The 21,818-nt window shown below is 37.4% G+C and overlaps 1 protein-coding gene across 5 annotated transcripts in view; it reads left to right on the top strand.

The window, feature by feature from the left end:
- The window catches only part of drp2 (dystrophin related protein 2), a 208,339-nt gene that overhangs the window by 148,591 nt on the left and 37,930 nt on the right, over positions 1–21,818 (top strand). For all 5 annotated transcript variants that reach the window (XM_055179059.2, XM_055179056.2, XM_055179058.2 and 2 more), the window contains 7 exons: positions 3,965–4,111; positions 6,757–6,835; positions 9,230–9,290; positions 11,632–11,693; positions 12,348–12,422; positions 15,584–15,785; positions 20,033–20,118. In XM_055179059.2, the coding sequence (XP_055035034.1) occupies positions 3,965–4,111; positions 6,757–6,835; positions 9,230–9,290; positions 11,632–11,693; positions 12,348–12,422; positions 15,584–15,785; positions 20,033–20,118 (712 nt within the window). The remainder of the gene's footprint in view (positions 1–3,964; positions 4,112–6,756; positions 6,836–9,229; positions 9,291–11,631; positions 11,694–12,347; positions 12,423–15,583; positions 15,786–20,032; positions 20,119–21,818) is intronic.

The following is a 21,818-nucleotide window of genomic DNA, read 5'->3' as shown; positions in this document are numbered from 1 at the left end:
AGTTGTAATCATACTGTGATGTGAATGTGTGATATAATTTAAGGGAAAGTTTAACCTATTCTGACTTATTAATGCTTTTTAAGAGTTGCATTCCTCATGCTAAACAGTTTTCAAACAATGTGTAAAAATTATGGACATATTACAGAGTATTTCTGTGCCGAATGCACTTCGCCAGCGTTCGTACGAGTTTCTGAAAGTTTTTTTTTTTTTTTTGAACATGAAAGATATGTTACAATCTTGCTTTACTTCTTTAATGGGCAATTTCAAGGCAGGACGTACAGTGGAAGTCCTTATATGGGCACTTTAATCGGAATAGCGCACGCACACACCAACCAAGAGTTGACACGAAATCAACACCACCAAAGATGTTGTTTGTAAGGGAAATGTAAGCTTGTTTAGCTTCCCAATAAACCCAGCCTTATGGAAACAATGGATATAGTTTGTTTATCCAGGGTAGCAGCAGAGTTCTGCGTGTGTGTTTGTTTAACGCTGGATTTTGTTGAAATGGGGCGGTCCCAACTGGGTGATTCTCACAAAATCCAGACTTAGAAGGTGTCCAGCATCAGACTTTTTAAAAAGCCCTTAAAGCCAATTTTTTTGGTGCACATATAAGATTAAGGTCTGAACTTATGATAACTATTATTTTTAGAGGATTTTAAAAATATTTCCTATAGAATTATTTACATTTATTAGATTATCATTACCAAAAACGATCATTACCGCAAAATGATATTACATTAAATATATGTTACAAACTCATGTTTCGGTAATGAGAAGTAAAAAGTTGTCTAGGTACTATTATTGGACTAGGTACTTTTATCTGGAGAGAAAAAAATAAGAACAACTTACCTGGCAGCCATCTTGTGGGTCACAGTCAATTATGTCCCTTCAAACTATTTTTTTTTGTTTGTTTTTTTGAAAATGTTAGTTCCTTGAGGGCTTAAACAATGATTGAAAATTGTTGCAGAGGATGGGAAAATTGGTCTTGGACACATTTATATACCTTATTATTCAATTTATTTATATAGCGATTTTCACAATTTGTAATTGTTTTAAAGCAGCTTTACATTAAAAGAAGGGGAAACACAGAAAAATCGACAGACAATATAACTAGCAAAATACAGCAGCTATGAATAAACTTTACAAGCGAGCGTATTAAGCCAATGTTGGCTGACTCCCCAGGGTTGAAAAACCTCAGGGAGGAACCAAAGTCCTAGGAGGAAAAAAACCCATGGGATATGTATATAGTCTCTACATTTACCAATGATCACCAAATACCACATGTTTCTTTACAGTAAATAATTATAGTATAACATGCACTGATTTTTATTTATAAATATTATTTCCATGTCAAAGAACCCAAAACCAGTCATGGACACGTTGCGGTATTGAAAATTTTCCCCTTAAATGTGAAAAACAATTGGTTTGTATAATGTCATTTGAAATCATGTGCAAAATACTACATGAAGAGATGTTTGTAACTATATGCTTCTTATTTCATACTCTTACTTTGCATTTACTTTTTTTATCAAAATGTTTTATGACACCTCATTAGTCTATTTTCGCGAGAATCACACCTGGGCCATGAGTCGCAGGTTGTAAGTAAAACTGCATCAAATGTCTGTGTTTTATTAGCAATCAGTGCACATAATGTAAACAACACGAACATGTAGTCTATCATAAGTTATCCAAAAATAGTGGGATAATTATTTTGTGTGTGTTGTGACTCGCTCCCGTGGTAAGCCTCCAGGAGTTCGGGCTTATTCAGAAAGGATCTGATAGAACTGAGAGAAGTCTCGTTGCATATATGAAGGATATAATACTATAGGTACTCAAGATTAACATGAGATAAGCAGAAACAGCATGTGTTATATAAGCTTTAATGCTTATGTAAATATCATTTCTTGTTTTTTATTTTTTACAGGGTGTACGCGGGTCTTAAAAAGTATTAAAAGTACATAAATCAATTTACAGAAACTTAAGGCCCTAAAAAGTATTAAAAAGTCCTAAATTCCATTTAACTTTATGATTCCTGTACACCCTGTTTTAATTGCATTTAGCATTTGCCGGTTGCTGACTTGTTTTCCTCTAAACATTTTTCAGCCCATTTGTTTAATGGACCTCTGTTACTGTAGGTACAGTGCAGCTTACTCAGCTGTATGTATCTGTTAGTTTTGCACTTAGATACACATCATGCATCATGTGTTCAGATAAAGATGTTATTGCTGTAACAGTAAGTGCTTTGAAATATGGGGAACCTGAATACATTATCATGTAGCTTATACTTTTCTATTCCCAAATGTTTCTCGCTTACAGTATTGTCCCCATGTAATCTCCCATTATATGATATACAGATTCAGACTCCCACCATTGCAGGTCTTTTTATTGATAATATGATAATGGTTGTTTCTGTGGAAATAAGTGATGCTATTATAAATGTGGAACAGTGTGCTAGGTATCCATTTACTTGTTCTGTGAGTCAGACAGATTTACTGTACACTGTTCAGGCATTCAGTTCAACACAAACAAGCAAATTTCCTTAGGTCTGGAAATGGCATTTCTGTTCTTATGTCTGTGTAAACATGTCTTTGTAGATAATAAGATGATTCTGATTGTGGAGAAAGATTGTGGCATTTTATAAAAGGTACAGTCTGATTCTAAATTTTACCCTGGCATGATTCTGCAAAAATTGGAGCTGTGTAATTTGGCACCATACCAGATCCTCTTTTAAAGCTTGAATGCCACAAATCTATGCTGTTCTCTTTTTTCCGTTTTTGTAGAACTTCTAGTTCTAGGAGGCTATAACATTTTGATATAATCTGTATTATGTAACACATTTTTTTCCACAGTTTTTAATTTACAGCAGTTACTCTATTTGTGGAAAGTGCCACCGAATACTCTATCCCCGTAAAATTCTGTGCTGATGCAGTGTGTTAAGTTTAAAGGATTAGTCCATTTTCTTAAAAAAATCCAGATAATTAACTCACCACCATGTCATCCAAAATGTTGATGTCTTTCTTTGTTCAGTCGAGAAGAAATTATGTTTTTTGAGGAAAACATTCCAGATTTTTCTCATTTAATGGACTTTAATGGACCCCAACACATAACAGTTTTAATGCAGTTTAAAATTGCAGTTTTAAAGGACTCTAAACAATCTCAAAAGAGGCATAACGGTCTTATCTAGCAAAAAGATTGTCATTTTTGGCAAGAAAAAGAAAAAATATGCACTTTTAGTCCCCAAATTCTCGTCAATACGTCATCACCTCAAGAGTTCACGGATGACAAATGCAAAACTACACCCCAGTGTTTACAAGTGTGGAGAAAGAGGACCGCAAATGTGCTTTTCATATATGTAACACGTGACCTTTCCACGGCGTTACGCAATTCAATGATGTCGCACTGGCTCGTCACAGGATTGGAGGAAGATGAGAAGTTGTGGTTTAAAAGTGCATATTTTTTATTTTTCTTGCCAAAAATGACAATCATTTCGCTAGATAAGACCCTTATGCCTCGTTTGAGATAGTTTAGAATCCTTTAAAACTGCAATTTTAAACTGCATTAAAACTGTTAAGTGTTGGGGTCCATAAAAGTCCATTAAAATGAGAAAAATCCTGGAATGTTTTCCTCAAAAAACATAATTTCTTCTTGACTGAACAAAGAAAGACATCAACATTTTGGATTGACATGGTTGTGAGTAAACTATCTGGATTTTTTTTTAAGAAAATGGACTAATCCTTTAAGCTCAGACTTAAACAGGACTCATTGAACTGATATGCTCAAACATTCATCAATACTTCTCCTGCTGTCAGTACCAGCATCTTCATGGCATATCTTGCAGTCTTCCAGATCTTTATTAGTTTTCTGGCTCCTGGTCAGAACAGACCAAAAGATTAGGGCTCGTGCTATTCCAGAAATGATTTTTGAACTTATTATAAACTTTTTCCTTTGATCCTTTCTGTCATAGCTGTTTAAGGAAGAGCTGGCCCAGGTGAAAGAAGGTATGAAGCACATAAATGACCTAGCGCACCAGTTGGCAATATCAGACGTACACCTGTCCATGGAGAACGCCAGAACCCTGGAGCACCTCAACAACAGATGGAAACTTCTGCAGGTAGTCAATACACTCCACTAACCTCACACTATTCTTACCTGCACAGCATGCAGTTTTAACTTCATACAACTAAGTCTGTGCATATGCAATATGAAAAATTAAGCTTAGCAGATTGAATATAATGGTTTGGTCGTGCCTGGCTGCGAGCGGTGATGGCTCTATTATCATCGGTCATGGGGAGTGCCTTTTGTCTACATGCTCATGGGAAAACAAAGGGCTTTCCAGCAAGACAAAAGAGAGATGTAAAATGAAATTGGGTGTTTCGATTGCATCTGTTTGTTTTATGTGCACGATGAGCTTAGGAGAAGATGCAGAGGAAATGAGAAGCACTTTCGGTGTTTGGATGAGTGTGGGAATCCAGTATTCGAAACACAGCTATGAGATACACTTGCAGCAGCGTGTGTGTGTTATTAATATGATGGAAGACACACAAGGATAGATGTTTGTAAGAATTGTGTTTTGAATGCAATGAGAATGCTACGTGATACTTTATTATGATGCTTAATCTTCCATGAATGTTTATGAAGGCTGTCAATTGATTAAATATTTCAGTCGAATGAATTACATGATATGCTGATTCATGAATCAAATTATTTATGATTGCATATCTTCCACTCATTATGCACGTTGTTTGTTGTGGAAATAGCTCATTACATTATTGTGGCAGATGACAAATGGATATTACATCGTAGACATTACAGAAAAGTCAATATCATTGTATATTGTTTAATTTTCATGTGAGCGTTCATAAGCATTTCGCTAGCCAACATCTACATCAGCGTTTTCCAGATTTTTCACCATAAAGTATTATTTTACACGATATATATCCTTCTGTGTACCCTTTGGAGACAGACTGCAGTAGTATATAAAAGGGGATTTCACAAGACTTTTTTTAAGATGTTAAATAAATCTCTGGTGTCCCCAGAGTAAATATGTGAAGTTTTAGCTCAAAATATCATATAGATCATTTATTATAGCATGTAAAAATTGCCACTTTGTGGGTGTAAGCAAAAAATTTGCAGTTTTTTGGGTATGTCCTTTTAAAGCAAATAAGCTGATTTCTGCACTAAATGGCAGTGCTGTGGTTGGATAGTGCAGATTAAGGGGCGGTATTATCCCCTTCTGACATCACAAGGGAAGCCAAATTTCAATGACCTATTTTTTCGACATGCTTGCAGAGAGTGGTTTACCAAAAATAAGTTACACGGTTGTTCTTTTATACATTTTCTAGGTTGATAGAATCACTGTTATAGCACTTAAACATAGAAAAAGTCAGATTTTCATCATATGTCCCATTTATTGTACAATATTGTATATAGTATATTATTATTAAACCATGCATTACATTTAAATTTGTAACAATAACACAATCAAATAAGCTATTTCACAAAATAATATAATTTCCAATAAAAGCTTCATTTATAGTATTTCTGCGTAGGTACTTGCATAGCAATGTTTGTTTGTATTGGCTTTAATTTATATGGAACAGCTTTAAAAAATTCAATACGTTTTAAGTCTTGCCTTTTAAGCAAGCGTTGTCAACCATGTCAAATGCCACAATCTTGAGGTAAAGTGTGGCACTGACAGAGGCATAGGAAAGCATACTCACACACCATAAAGTGAATCCACATAAAGCTACAGCGCTGTGGATTGTGAGCAGCATTGGCCTTATTTCTGTCTCATGCCTCCGTCTTGGATCCACTGTTATACACATCAATTTTGCAAGTGGGTTCGTCTTTATAGCTGTTTATGTACACAAGCAGATGTTAATTTCTGGCTGTTAAAGATGTTCACCATGTGCATTGCATTTTTAATATGCCAAGTTAAAAGTACTTTAGAAAATAAATGTCCTGAGACCTCTGTGTTTAATTGTGCACCATCCAGCTGTTTATAAATGCCAAATCGCCTGTTGTTTAATCAGCAGCTTGCTCATTCTGTGCTTCTTCAAATTTGGTTTGTGCAGAGGTGTCGGCTGTTGTAGCAGGAGGGGCTGCTCAAAGGCAAAAAAAATTGTTTTGCCTTCGGTTGGAATTTAAAACTAGAAACATTTCTAATTCTGGTACTTTTCTACAAAGCAGGGGGCATGATTTAATGCTTTAATTGACTGAATTAACTTAGTTCACTAAATTAGTTTAATTAAATTTGCAGCCCTTGTGTTTGCAACTTTTAAATAGTAACTGCGGTTGCATTGATTAATAGAGATGTCGGATTACACAGGAAATTGTAATCTTCTTATAATAAAACAGCTGTGTTGGTCACCCTTGAAATGCTTCACAAGAACAGACATATTTGAGTTTGTGCCTCATGTTTGAAAGGGTTGCTGGGCTGGATTCCATAGTTTGACATCTATATATAGTTTGCATTACGAAATTAACCAGTTTTAGGCTGTCCAACATCTCCAAAGACATCTGACTGGGGGAGACTATGGTGCATGTGAATTGAATTAAACTGTACAAACTTTCCTCATCGCCACACATTCTTATCTGTAAATCTGTCATTCAGTGCTCTTCTGGTTATTTAAAAACACCAGTCTGTATTGTCACATGTATTCTTCAAAAGCTGATGTCTACAGACTTGTAAATGCTCCAAAACTTAATTATCTTTACAACATCAAAGAAGTTACTCTCTTTCTTATTCACACATAGGGGTCCATTGAAGAACGTCTGAAGCAATTGCAAGATGCCCACAGAGATTTTGGCCCCGGATCACAGCATTTTCTTTCCAGTAAGCACGACAACTCATTTGAAACTGTACAGTCTCTCACTGGAGTGTGAATGAGGGCTGGTTTGGGAGTGTGGAGCACACCAGAGAGAGATTGGCGGCAGCTGTGTGGGCATGGCCGCCCAACAGCACCATTATTTGAAAGGGCAGGGATGGGGCGTGCCTTTATTCAGTCACGCTTTCATTCGGACACCTGCTCTGTCCTGTACATGTGCAGAAGACAGAGATGTTGTTGTCTGAACTATTTGTGGTAAATAGCCATACTGTAGCTCTTAAAATCGCTTTATATAAGAGCTAGATGATGAAGTACTGATGAATGCATTTTACAGTCAGTTGACCTCCAGTATAGGATTTTATCTGACTTTTAAAGGCTGTGGCATAGACTATTTCATGCAAGAGATTGCAAATTGAAATCTTGCTCGACTAAGAATTTTTTAGACACACACAAGGATTTTTTTATGGTCTCCACGAGCTCCAGGAATTTATTTCAAATTGCATCCGTTTGTCAGTACTGATACCGAGTGTTGCAAACATCTGAAACTATTAGTGGAAGTGCTTTCACTAATTGAATACAGACTTTATAAATTACATTGCTGCCAATATAACAATTTGGAAGAAAAGTAATTTGAAAAACTAATAAACATCATCTTGTTTTTGTCCTTTTGTTAATGACAACATGTAATTGTTCCGGCCCAGACTCCACAGGTTTAGGCTGATGATCCATTTTACATTTATGCATTTAGCATACGCTTTTATCCAAAGCAGTGCATTACAAGGTATACATTTTTTCAACATGTGTATCCTGTGTTCGAACCATAGACTGTAAAAAACATGGACGTAGTGTCTGTGACGTCACCCATAGGTTTCTGAAGATCGTTTTTGAAGCCTAAAGTAGGCAGTGCCTGCCGTCGCCATCTTGGCTGCGCGTCACTGCAGAGAGGCACCCTTCTGATCTCTCTGATGAAGCCAATCCGGAAGTGACTTAAACTCCAATTCATCGACTGCCCGCTAGAGGCAGGCTCCAATAGGGAGTCAATTCCCATATACCCCCATGTTAAAATAGCCAACCTTACAGTAGAAAATAATATGTTTACAGCCTGGTACAAAATAGTTTATGGTCTGTATAGGTAGCTAAGTTTGTCCTTCATGAGGGGGGTGCATTATTTTGTAACTCCTCCGTTTAAATTATATTTAGCTTTAAAGTTTTGCATAATTAAGGGCATGGCCACTTGAGTGAGGGGTGAACAGCCACTGCGGTCACTAGAATCAGGCTAGGTGGGCGCCTACTTTAAGCTTCAAAAACGATCTTCACAAACCAATGGGTGACGTCACGGACACTACGTCCATCTTTTTTTACAGTCTATGGTCACTGCGCATCACTTGCGGATATCCGAAAATGGGTAAAAAGGCAGGACGTGGGTTAAGCTGGTTGAAGTGACTGGTTGCTAAAACCACGCCTGCCTAGCTCGATTCTAGTGACAGCAGTGGCTATTCAACCATCACTCAAGTGGCCACGCCCTTAATTATGTAGAACTTTAAGGCTTATTATAAAAAAAATCACCCCCCTTACAGTTGTCATGAAGGGCAAAATTAGCTATACATGACTATTTTTGTACCAGGCTGTAAACATATTATTTTCTACTGTATTTTAACATGGAGGTCTATGGGAATTGACTCCCTTTTGAAACTCCTCCTCTAGCGGCCAGTCGATGAATTGCAGTTTAAATCACTTCCGTATTGGCTTCATCAGAAAGATTGGAAGGTTGCCCCTCGGGTCGAACCATGACTCTTTCAAAACAGTTTGTCCGTTTAGGGCTACTGTAGAAACGTGAGCGTGACTTCCATGTAAGGGTACCTGTGGTGTATGTAGATAAAACAGCAAATTTTAACGGTAATAAAAACAATACAGTTTGCTATGTATGGTTTTTATACACCACTGATAATATAGTTGTGTTTATTATATTGCATTTCTGTCAAGAACACAATGCACCTTTTAAAATACAGATTTATTTCAGACCCCATTATATATCAGAAATAGTTGCATGTTTGGACGCACTTTCTGATTCCACTGGAAGGCAGAACGAATCTGAATGAAAAATAGATAAGCCGATCTGCTTCGGTCTGATGCTGCTGGTTAATTCTTCATGTGCTGTAACGATCTGTAACAGTTTCTGATGACTAGTAGGGGCTTAATGCAGAGCACATGTGATGTAAAGATGATGAAAGACAGCGAGCTCCTAAATCTGGAATGAAATCACTTACAGTTTGCCTTCATGAATTATATCATTTTCTGTTGAGCTCTGCATTTAAATGTTAAAATAGCTTTTAAAACAGCTTTTTATGCTCAATATGTTTGTCTGATTTATATGATTCTCTTTCCTTTATTGGTCATTCCAGGCTCCGTGCAGATTCCTTGGGAACGTGCCATTTCCCCAAACAAAGTGCCATACTACATCAAGTAAGTCCAGTTATGAAGAATCAGCAGTCTATGAGCGTCAGCAGCAAGACATACAGTGTGAAACTGTGGGATGGGCATGTCAGATTACCAGGTACAGAGAGCAAACTCAATTACTGCTCCCTGGTGCAGAAGATTATTGCTCTTTGATTAAAAAAAGAAAACAATGTTTCAACCATGACGTTCCTTTTGTCAAACAGCCTGTTGCGCTTTTACAGATTCACCTTTTATGTCACATTACAGTCAGTGTTGAATTGGGAGGGTAGAGGTCATCCATCATCAGTGGAGAGTACTGAACTTAAAAACTTAAAAATACTTATACTGTATAAACTTGTACATTCTAGCCCAGGTAATGATGAATGAGTGAACAGCTGGCAAACTTCCAGTTTTAGGCCCCCTCACTTATTTATTTGTTCTTATCATTTATTTATCTGGTATCTTTATTATTTATCTTCATGGCTCTTGCTGTCTGCCTCTGGTGCTGTAGAGGTCTGCAAAAGGGAGGTAGATATGAAGACAGGTGGTTTTATTTTTATCTTTATATTATTGATTTTTACGTGCGTGTGTACAAAATGCAAGTCACTCTGAATTTGCAATGTTTGACAATGGTGACAATGTCAACTCAAGGATGCGAACAAGAAACGTGGATGCCAAACATTTAACTCATTTAATTTTTGAAATGTTTAATGAAAAAATGTAAACCATTTAAATATGCAACCCTGTATCACCAAATTATGTACCTATATTCACGTAAATTTGTGAGTCTTTTCTGTGACACTGACACATTTTTCCGCCTTTTTGCGTGAACATGTCATGTATTTCTGTTTACGTGTCATGGTCACGTATTTATTACTCAACTGTTTTGTTCTATTTTTAAACCACTGAAGCTTCAGTTTAGGGTTAGATTTAGTGTTTGCGTTAGGATTTCACTTAAAGTATTGGTTTCACTGGAAAAAATTATTCATTGAATTTAATACATTTTTTTTAAGGTAAGTGGTTGCAATCAATTTATTTAAGCTACATTTAAACAAAAGAGTTTAGTAAAGTAAAACAAAATATAAAACTTTTGTTTAAATGTAGCTTAAATAAATTGATTGCAACCACTTACCTTAAAAAAATGGATTAAATTCATTGAAGCATTTTTTTTTCAGTGTTATAACTTTTTTCATGATTTATTTTTTTATATTTTAGGATTTTTAAACCATTGTTGCCTGGCATTAGGCAGGGTTCCCACGGGTCCTTGAAATCCTTGAAAGTTTGTGAATCTGGGGGGGGGGGGGGGGATTTAAGGCCCTGGGAAGTTTTTGAAAAAATACATACATAGATACAGGTCATTGAAAATGCTCAAAGTATTATGGAAAAAATCCATATTATTCCCTCTGTAGTGTAGGATAATATCATAAAAATTCTAGACTTTTAAGCACAGATGCTAAAGTGTTCGCTTTAAATGCTTACTGTATATCTTCTGTATGCAAATGCTGATTCATACCAAAATGCTTTTTTGCATAGTTGTGTTTGACACATGAAAACGTCTCGGGTTACGTATATAACTGTTGTTCTCTGAGAAGGGAACGAGACGCTGCGTCTCCCTTGCCATACTTCCTGCATCCCTGTAAAGCCGTCTTTGGCAATATTTCAATTAGCGATATACTTCCTGGTTCCCGCGTCATCCTGTCTTTGTCGTTAAGTCTCACCATTGGTTGAATTTGATATAAACATTCAGACACACTTACCCCTGGAGGCCTCACAAAGTGTCACCGCAGTGACGCAGCACAAGTTCCCTCGAAAGGGAACTGTAACAATGTATCTTAAAAGGTAACACAATGTAACCTTGCTCTCACGTGAAATGTGTCCCCACATTTAGTACTTGAATTTAAGGGGTATTGGACCTGGAAAGTCTTTGAAAGGTCCTTGAATTTGAAGTTAACTAAGGTGTGGGAACCCTGATTAGGGTTAGAGTTGGGTTTGGGTAAGGATTTCATTTTATGTAAATCTAACCCTATACAGAAGCGACAATGGTAAGAAAATACGACAAAATCGTTGAGTAACAAATATGTGACAGTGACACGTAAACAGAAATACGTGACATGTTCACTCAAAAAGGAGGAAAAACGTGTCAGTGTCATGGAAAAGACTCACAAATTTACAGGACTATACTGTAGGTACATGTGTACGAAATATGTGTAAGTAATCACGGTTAAGATCTTCAAACAGAAGTGACAACTAGATTTTTAATCAGCAGTGTACGTGGTCCAGAACACGCCCATGTTTCTCTTCTTTCTGTTGTTTTTTGTTTTTCTATTTCTGACTTCCCTAATATGTGCTTCTTACTCTCTCTTTATAGCCATCAGGCCCAGACAACCTGCTGGGACCATCCAAAGATGACTGAATTATATCAAGCTTTGGGTAAGGCAATTAAACACAATTAGACTCCAGGCTTATCTTTGTATTCCCTTCCCACTAGGAAACCTTGGCGTGGATACACAAGAATGCATTTGCAGACCGGAGCACGGACTCATGCTGAGCTCTATTATTTTACCAACACCTCTGATTACAGACTAATATTTTATCTCACCCCAGAGATGTAGACAGCTTTCTTGTTAACCCAAGGGCAGCGGGGCCAACCATATGATTGCTTTGCCAGCTTCAAATTAATAATGATTAAAGACTGTGTATTAATCTGATATGACGCAAGTTGTCCACACACACGTCCTGACCATAAGCCGCTGAACCCCATTAAAATGACACATTGCTTCCTTTCTCCGTGTTTGCTCTTGTCATGACTCAGCTCTATACCTGTCGAAAAAAGTACAAAAGCTGTCACTGAGATTGTATCTTTTAAAATGGTCCTAATATCTAGCATTTTGGTACAGATATGTACATCCGAGGTTCCAGTGTGTACTTTTGAGGTACTAATATGCACCATTTAGGTACAAAAAAAGGTATACTTTTTTGAAAGGTTCCACCCAAGGGAGAGCGTTTGTCGTACGCTATTATTCTTTTTTTCTCTCATCAAATAAGATTTTTTGTTCACTGTCTCTCTCAATCTTTTTCTCATAGCGGACCTGAACAACATCAAGTTCTCTGCATACCGGACGGCCATGAAGCTGAGGCACGTGCAGAAGGCTTTAAGATGTACGTACAGAGAAGCACATCTCGCTGAGAGTCGCGTCGGTTTGCCCTTTCTCTTTTCTACTCTCTGAGCGCATAAGTCATTGATTATTCTTGGACGCCGTCGGCCCCGCTGTGCGCCTCTGATCTGTCTTTTTCATTAGAGCCCAGTGATTTTCATGCAGCTTAATTAAGTCTAATAAGTGGTGTGATTGTACTTCTTCGGGGGAGGTAATTAAGAAGTCCAGATGAGGAATTAACGGCTGTTCCCCCTGTGACACACTCTGAAGGAGGCGGTTTGTCTGCCACTGCCCGAAAAAGAAGCTTCCTCTTCTTATCTTTTCTTCAATCAAAGTCCCTTTAAGGCATGACAGTCATCTCAGCAGCCATCTTGGCAATGCCCCGGGCAGCTGTTTCCTACACTCTAAAATAGATGCTGGGTTGTTTCAACCCATATTTGTGACCTTTGACTTGGACCCTAGTCTTAAATAGCATGGGTATATTTGTAGCAAAAGCCAAAAATACATTGTATGTGTCAGAATTGTTTATATTTTTTTACGCCAGAAATCATTAGTTTATTATTTAAAGGGGCCATGGCATGAAAATCAGACTTTTTCCATGTTTAAGTGCTATGATTGGGTCCCCAGTGCTTCTATCATCCTAGAAAATGTGAAAAAGATCAACCCAGTAACTTAGTTTTGGTAAACCATTCTCTACCAGCACATGAAAAAATGATGTCATAAGGAGCTCTTATTATAATAATACCACCCCTTAATCTGCACTATCCAACCACAGCACTGCCATTTAGTCCAGAGAAAAGCACAATTGAGTTTTATTTGCAACAAATCACCATCATTGTGATCAGTGTTTGAATTTCATCAGCTCATTTGCTTTTTAAAGGACACATCCAAAACGGCACATTTTTGCACACACCTACAAAGTGGCAATTTTAACATGCCATAATAAATTATTTATATGGTATTTTGGGCTTAAACTTCACATATGTGCTCTGGGGACACCAAAGATTTATTTGACATCTTAAAGTCTTGTGCCATGGCCCCTTTAAAGATCATGTTCCATGAAGATATCAAAGTCCCTTTGTATAAATGTCCTATCATATCAAAATTTGTATTTTTGTAAGTGGATGCAGTTGATTGACTTCATTAGGACAACTTTAAAGGTGATTTTCTTAATATTTCAATTTTTTGCACCTTCAGATTCCAGATTTTCAAATAGTTGTATCTCATAGTCCTAACAAACAAACAAACAACAATGCAAAGCTTATTTATACAGCTTTTCTATTTTAAACAATGGACCCTTATGACTGGTTGTGTGGTCCATGGTCACAATTGTGTCAAATATGGACATTTTCTAGGTTCATTTAAGCCAACAATTGAGTATGTTCATATTTTACCCAACCAAGAGTTGAAACAACCCAGCATTGGTAACATGTACAGCTCCTATCTTCTTTTAGCACATAAATTAGATAAATTGTTCTTGTTGCTTAAAGGATTAGTCTATTTTCTCAAAAAATCCAGATAATTTACGCAAAACCATGTCATTCAAAATGTCTTTCTTTGTGCAGTTGAGAAGAAATTATGTTTTTTGAGGAAAACCTTCCAGGATTTTTGTCATTTTAATGGACTTTAATGGACCCCAACACTTAACCGTTTTAAAGCAGTTTAAAATTGCAGTTTCAAAGAACTCTAAACGATCCCAAACGAGGCATAAGAGTCTTATCTAGCAAACCGATTGTCATGTTGGCAAGAAAAATAAAAAAATATGCACTTTTAAACTACAATTTCTCGTCTATCTCTGGTCGTGTGACACGCCATCGAGACCTCGCGTAATACGTCATCACGTCAAGAGGTCACGGATGACGTATGCGAAACTACGCCTCAGTGTTTACAAGTGTGTAGAAAGAGGACCTTTCAGACGTTGTCGAATTATACTAATTAATGTCTTTATTTATAATGTCTCAGTTTATTGTTTAAAATGGTCAACAAATGTGCGTTTTATATATGTAACACGTGACCTTTCAACGTCATACGCAATTACGTGAGGTCGCGCTGGCACGTCACATAGCCAGAGGAAGAAGAGAAGTTGTGGTTTAAAAGTGCATATTTTTCTTGCCAAAAATGACAATCGTTTCGCTAGATAAGACCCCCATGCCTCGTTTGGGATAGTTTGGAGTCCTTTGAAACTGCAATTTTAAACTGTATTAAAACTGTTAAGTGTTGGGGTCCGTTAAAGTCCATTCAAATGAGAAAAAAACATGGAATGTTTTCCTCAAAAAACATAATTTCTTCTCGACTGAACAAAGAAAGACATCAACATTTTGGATGACATGGTGGTGAGTAAATTATCAGGATTTTTTTAAAGAAAATGGACTAATCCTTTAAATAATGCCTCAAAATATGTTAAACTGTGCCAGGCTAATGCACATGCACGTCAGGTGAAAAATCCATGTGATGCTTACTTTAAAAAGGTGATTGGCTGTTTAACTAATAGGCAGGACTTGCACTTCATTAGATGCCATATTGCGAATTCTCCCATTTATTAAGAGTGGCACGCCTCCTCCTTTCATGCCTCTAATTTCAGCCCTCCCTCAGTCTGTGCATGCATTATGGATATGTCCATATGGGCATTAAAGTGTGGGCAGGTGAATCCATAAAGAAAACATGCATGCAGAAATAGTACACTCTATATGTCGAATCAACTATTGCCCCTTTTAGCATCTCTCAGGACAACATATGTTGCCCATCCTTTCCCATTATGTGATCTTTCTCTCACCTGGTTTGCTCATTCATGTCATTAGCAAATGAATATTTGTTATGCTATAGAAACAGCTCTGTTCTGTGTGCTTGGCTCAGATGATTGAGAATGTGGTATGAAAAGTACATCAACAAAGGCCTGTTAGTGTCTCTGACTGCCCACCTAACCCTGAAAGCACTGTAGCCACTCAGCTTCTGTATTTTAGCTCATTATGTCATTATCCAATTAGGATGACATCAGCATACAACCTTAACCTTATACTATCTCTGATGCACTAGAGATGACCAGAGAAAATGATGTTAGAGCACTCAAATCCAATTTGTTAACACTGCACACACATATGCTATACCCGTGAGAGCTTGAAATGGGGGAAATGGGCTAATAATCATCTAGCATGTGTATGTCTCCAGTGGACCTGCTGAAGCTGAGCAGCATGGTGGACGTCTTTCGAGAACAGGAACTTATGCAGAGCGAACACGTGATGGATGTGGTTGAGGTCATCCACGCTCTCACCTCCCTGTACGAGAGATTAGAGGAGGAAAGGTCCGTCCTGATCAACATCCCCCTTTGCGTCGACATGTGCCTCAACTGGCTGCTGAACGTTTATGACAGGTACCCCGAACCTTGGCCCCCCCACAATTTCTTTCACCTGTAAGCATTGACCCCAACCTCCTGCTGTCAATGAGACCCATTTATCATTACAGACAGACCCATGTCCATCCCACATGTGTCAAGGTTTTTAACACCACTAGGCTCTTGGTTTCAGGGATCTAGTAAAAAATGATTAAGATGACTAAAGCATGAAGAAGCCAAGCCAATCAGACCGCAGGAGGAGTTAAAAGCCTCACTGGTTGACTCAGAATATCATAGCGTGTGCCAAGCTCTTGACTGAGGACGTCAAACACATTTCCTAGCAAATTTAATGATGATTTATTTATGAATGCATTTTATTTCTTTCTTTTTCATTATCAGTCAGAAATGTGTCCCTAATGTCAAGTAGGCTCTTGCTGCTAATGTCTGGAAATCAGTGCTCTCACTCTACAAATAATTGGTAGTAATTGCTTTTTGTTTTGCTACAAACGCAGGATGTGAATAAGAATAAGTGGCATGCATGAGAATGATAATGACATGCTCTCAGTCAAACAAGAATGCCGAACAAGGTAGCAAATGTTCCCTATTTAGGAAAGCACTGACGGGAATGTCTCATTATGCTAAGCAAAATGCTGTTTGGTTAGATTAGGTTTCTGTTTTTGGATCTGCACAGGTGTACAAAAGCAATTTGGTTAGATTTTGCTAGTTGAGCTCCTCTGGCTTTTGACTTGTTTAAGTTTTCATGTGACATCTGTCTGGTGCAATGGTAGTGAAATGTCTTTTACCGGAAACCGTATGATGGACAAGACGAAATATATATTAAAGGCAGAGGCATACTGTACACACATTGTGTTTGTATGCCTACATATTGTATGTGACCCATGCTGGCAAAATGAGTTGGAATGTGCACCAATTTTGAGCCGCAGGGAAATGAGAGTATAAATGTTGATTTTGGTCGAAATATAAAATAAGTAGGGGTGCGCGGGGCAAAAACTAACGTTGGGTTAGTTGTAGCACGGACTGTCTCACATATTAGACATTTGAATCCATTTATAATTAAACTATTGTTAGAAAAGAGCTGGATGAATGAATACAGTGTGGATACCTGTCTATTATAGACAGATATATAAACAATATCCACTTAAGTATATAGACAAAATAGTATTGAAATATTTGCCTGCAAACTTAATTTTTTAGCAAGTGTTACTTACTAACCCCTGCCTGTTACAATTAACCCCACCTATGGGGTAAGTTGTAACGTTTGCACTTCTGTCACGTTTGGTGTAATTGTCCAAAAATGCTAAGTACTAGAAACAAACTGTTAATTTGTAGCAGAGATGTGTGTGTTGCTTGTGTAAAAATATAATTAATCAAACTCAAATATTTTTTAAATGATTGAGCCAAAACCAAAAATAGTTGTGCCCTGCTCTCCCCTACATTAATCCCTCGTCTAGTGATCCCAATGCTCTTAATAGTTATTAAACATCTGAAATTATCTTTATTTGTACGTTTTCTGAGAGGTGTATCGTCTACTAAATGTACTAAATGTTTAACCTATGCTTGATGTTTAAAGAGTTATTAAGAAAGATAAAGTTTGGCACCTGATTGATGTTAAAATAGTTATTAATAGTCATAAGACATGAAAACAATTTTCTTCGCGCTGACTGACAGATCCGCGTGCACACAGACGTGCGAGTGTGCGACCCTGATATACAGAATTGCAGTTTTAAAAATATCTGTTTGGACAAGAATTCACGCAGATATAATCTGCCGTAAGTGAATTTTTGGTTAACTGTTGGAAACAAATATCTGGTGTGTAACATTATATTTGATCTTTTCATTACAGAAGATCTTAAAGCTGTCCGTCTCAATGTCATTCAAACAATAAAAGAAAGAAAAAAGTTGAACATATATTGTTCCTATAGAATTATTTTAAACTTTGTGTGTGACAAATCTATTCGTTTTACAAGTGATTTTAATGCATGGATGCTGTGTTTTTTTTGTTTTTGAACCTTTAAAAATCTTTGTTGACTTTATCGACTTTAAACAGGTGTAGCTCAGTCATTTTTTGTCAGATTCCAACAAACCATTTGATCGTTTTGAATTTTTTTTTATAGAGAATGTCAAAATATGAATAACTAATTTTTTGAAAATTAGCTCATTCGTTTCATTTTGGCAGCATGGGTCACATATATACATTTCAATATTGCATGAGAGAGAGAGAGAGAGAGAGTCTTATGGCTGTGTATCAATGAAAGCAGTGGAGCGTCAATGAGATATTACCAGAAAATATAAACAGATTGTGTATGAATATCACCAGCAGACAGATTGCTTGTTGAACTCCTTTTCCATGCATCAGATTCAGGATGTATAATGTATATCATTTGTATGTATGTAATTCACAATGTTTTCCAAAAGTCTAAGGGCGGTGAGAATGCTTATGTTTATGTTTTATTACAAATTGCATCATCAGCATTAAAGCTGTTTCAGTGACATTGGATTGAAAGATTATCATAAATTTCAGTCTTGTAGAATTCCCTTTGGTTTTATTGCCAGCATGCACTCAAGCTGGCATGGACTTCACAAAGCTTTGTTATTCATGTCATCCCAGTAGATTTGAAAATATTCCAATTAGGTTCCTATATGCTTCAGTGGAAACAAGGAGATCTGACCATGTGTACAAATGAGTTATATTACATATATAAACCTGTGTCATTGATATGCATACTTATGTATATATGTCCATGGGATATAGTATATTGTTGCAATCACTGCATCAGTGTATTATATGTTATTATGCAAGCCTCTGGCCCTGTTATGTCATATCAGTGTGCGAGCTCCTGGCAGTTTTCTCATTTAGATTCAGATCGCTTGGAGTAGGTACTGTAGCTCCTTCAGACATACTGTATGTTGACCATATACTGTAGTTGCAATAGCTTTTTAATGACTGTAGTCCTGTGAGAGGCAAGTGTTCCTGAGTTGCAGATTCTTGGATATTTTATGATTTTTCTGGTCAAAATTTGCTGAACTTAGGATGTGCATTCTAGGGCTGTCACTTTTGAGAAAAATCTCATTCGAACGGATATCGAATATCATGCAATGTATCCGAATATATTCGAATATCTAGGTGCACCCGCGCGTATCAAAAAAAAAAAAACAACGCAATGGAGATTCAATTTATTAACAGTGACAGTCATAAACAGGGCTGTCTGCATTACTTTTTTTACTTAATGTTTGAAACAGCAGGTTATCAACTTATATAATATATAATGAATAACAACGACTCAGAACAGGTGACAACTTAAACAGCAGCAGGAGTAAGGCATATAGCAAAGCCCTAACGAAATCAGCGCCCGCAGATTTCGGCGGAAAACTCCGCTGAATTCCGCGGATATAATGCCATTCATTGACAAGCACACATATCCCACGCTTGAGCCTGTTTGTGAGAAGATATCTCATTGACAACAAGCACACATATATAGACTATCTCGCGTGTTTGTGAGCCGTCATTGACAAGTGCATTATCTCTGCGCGTGCTGTTTGCTTGCCCGTTTTTAATGATAGAGAGCGCAAACCATTTGATATTTGAGATGAAATAAAACTTACCGATGAGTTAAGCAGAGCTCACTTGACTCACATGATCATTTAACATCCGTTTACAAGACAAATGCTGTTGTAGTTTAATATAAAGTTTACATTGCGTTGTAAACATGATGAAATTATCTTCATACGCGCTAATTTCATAATGCTAGCGTATTAACACAAGCTTTTTATTCTGCTATAATATTTAACACTATAATAATGTAATTTTATATACAAACTATAATTCTATCTTGACATGCACATTAGGTTTATGTTGGTCCAATTTGACTCCCTCTCTTGTGCACAGTTGCCGTCGGTCTCACTCTCACTCTTCCTTCCTATTACGAGGTGTTACTGTAAAAAATGCGCTAAACATGTCATTTTAAAAACCGGATGGTTTATTTATAGTTCGAATACGGATATTTCACGTCATGTTCGAATGCATATTCGAATATCGAATAAAAAGTGACAGCCCTAGTGCATTCTGCACAACATGTTGAAGAGACTTTTACTACTGTTTGGTTCTGTTTACCTACCTAATATGCCTAATAGTAATATTGCTTAACTGTAATGTTGTAATAGTACATGACTAGACGCGTCTCTGAATTTGAATGTGTTTGTGAGTGTTTTCTCTAATTGTGTGAGATCTCTAATTGTGTTATCTCTAACTCTGTTATTGTATTCAGTGGGCGTAATGGTAAGATGCGGGTGCTTTCCTTCAAGACAGGCCTGGTGATTCTATGCAACGCAGATATCCAGGAAAAGTATAGATGTGAGTAAAGGTTTACTTTGCATAACCCTGGTGTCTTGTCTAATCTGCCTATTATGAAAACATGCAACAGTGTTTATTTCACTGTAGTATTGAGGCCATCACATAGACTATTACCCTAGACCTAAACCCCACACAAATCTGTTAACATTATTAGATTTAGGGACCCTTTACATGTCATCATTTTCAGCTAAAAACAGAATACTTTTTATTTGTTTAGAATTTTTATTTGTCTATGTGTTCAGACATTCCCAACTATAGACCCCTTCACAGTTCACTTCACTGGCGGTTCCCACTGCGCATGTTGGGGTCAGAAAAGTCATTGCAGCAGATTGAGTTGCGTATTGTTCGGTCTTCGGTATCGTCAAAAATGCCTACTTGCGTCGTTGGCTTTGAAAATCACACCAGGTCTTCCGTTAAGTTTTTCGGGGTTCCTGCAGGATCTCAAAAACGGGAAGTGCAACGTCTGTAGCTGCAAGCAATTAAACGTGCAGACTGGGACAATGCAAAGATCAAAGAGGCTTGTGTTTGTAGTGCTCACTTCATTTCAGATACGTCGTCCTTTTTCAGCTCTGTTAGATTAAACTAGAAAACCTAAATGGTATGAACAGTTTGGCCCCATGCTGCGCACGCACCCGATATTCATTCAATGTTTACAAACCTTGAAGGGGTCTATAGGCCCATGCAAAATGCATAATTTGTAGTCGTTTTTATTAATACGTATGTACAAGGATTGCATAGACAACATTGTCATCTACAGTATGCGATAAACTTTTCTGTTGTTAGTATATTGTTGTTGCATAAAGCAGTGTTTCCCAACCCTGTTCCTGGAGGCACACCATTGCTGCGTCCGAAACCGCCTACTTCCCTACTATATATTAGGTGAAAAGCAGTAGACGAGGGGAGTAGTGCTGTATGTCCAAATTCATAGTATTCCAAAAACACTAGGCAAAAAGTACCCACATGACCTACTGCTTCCAGCAAGATTGTGGATTGTGCATTCGATGGACACTTTATCCCGTGAGCCCTGTGAGAGGACTGAGTCACCCAACGAAGAAGAAGCATTGTCAGATTCAAAAATGTCAGAAAGCAGTAACGCATACATATAGTGAACAGCTGTTTCTTGTTGTTAAGTTGCATTTGTTTAAAGGCTCACCTGTTGATATGACGACAAGTGTCACGTGATGTATCGACATTGCGGATCCGAATTTCATTCATACTACTTCTATATTAATTCTATATAGAACCTACTGTGTTAACGGTCGATGAGTAAGTGATTGACATCTAATTCAGTAGACCCTTTTACAGTTGGGAAACATTAGTCCCTTTCACACATACAGTCTTTACTGGTAATTTACTGGTAAATTGCAGTTAACATGTCATGTGTGAACAGAACCTCTCCGGTAAATCAGTGCTCCCAATTTCCCAGTAAGACAGGTTGTAAGATTAACGGTAATTTACCGGTAAGCGCTGTGTGTGAACGAAAAATATAGCATTACCGGCATTTAGAACGGACGACGTCAGACCGCGCTGACAGATCGGGCCAATCAGAAAGGTTTTTATACAGGTGACGCGGTTTCCCCCAGACTGTTTACGGACGTTTCCACACACATGTTGCTTAAAAGTCGAGCACACCTGAAGTTAACATCCACATTTCTTCACCAAAGTTGTTTAAAACAGCTTACCATCTAATTGCCAAATTG

The sequence above is a fragment of the Misgurnus anguillicaudatus genome, chromosome 16 (assembly GCF_027580225.2).
Source record: "Misgurnus anguillicaudatus chromosome 16, ASM2758022v2, whole genome shotgun sequence".
In the NCBI taxonomy this organism is placed as follows: domain Eukaryota; kingdom Metazoa; phylum Chordata; class Actinopteri; order Cypriniformes; family Cobitidae; genus Misgurnus; species Misgurnus anguillicaudatus.
This window is presented reverse-complemented; position numbering and strand designations above follow the sequence as displayed.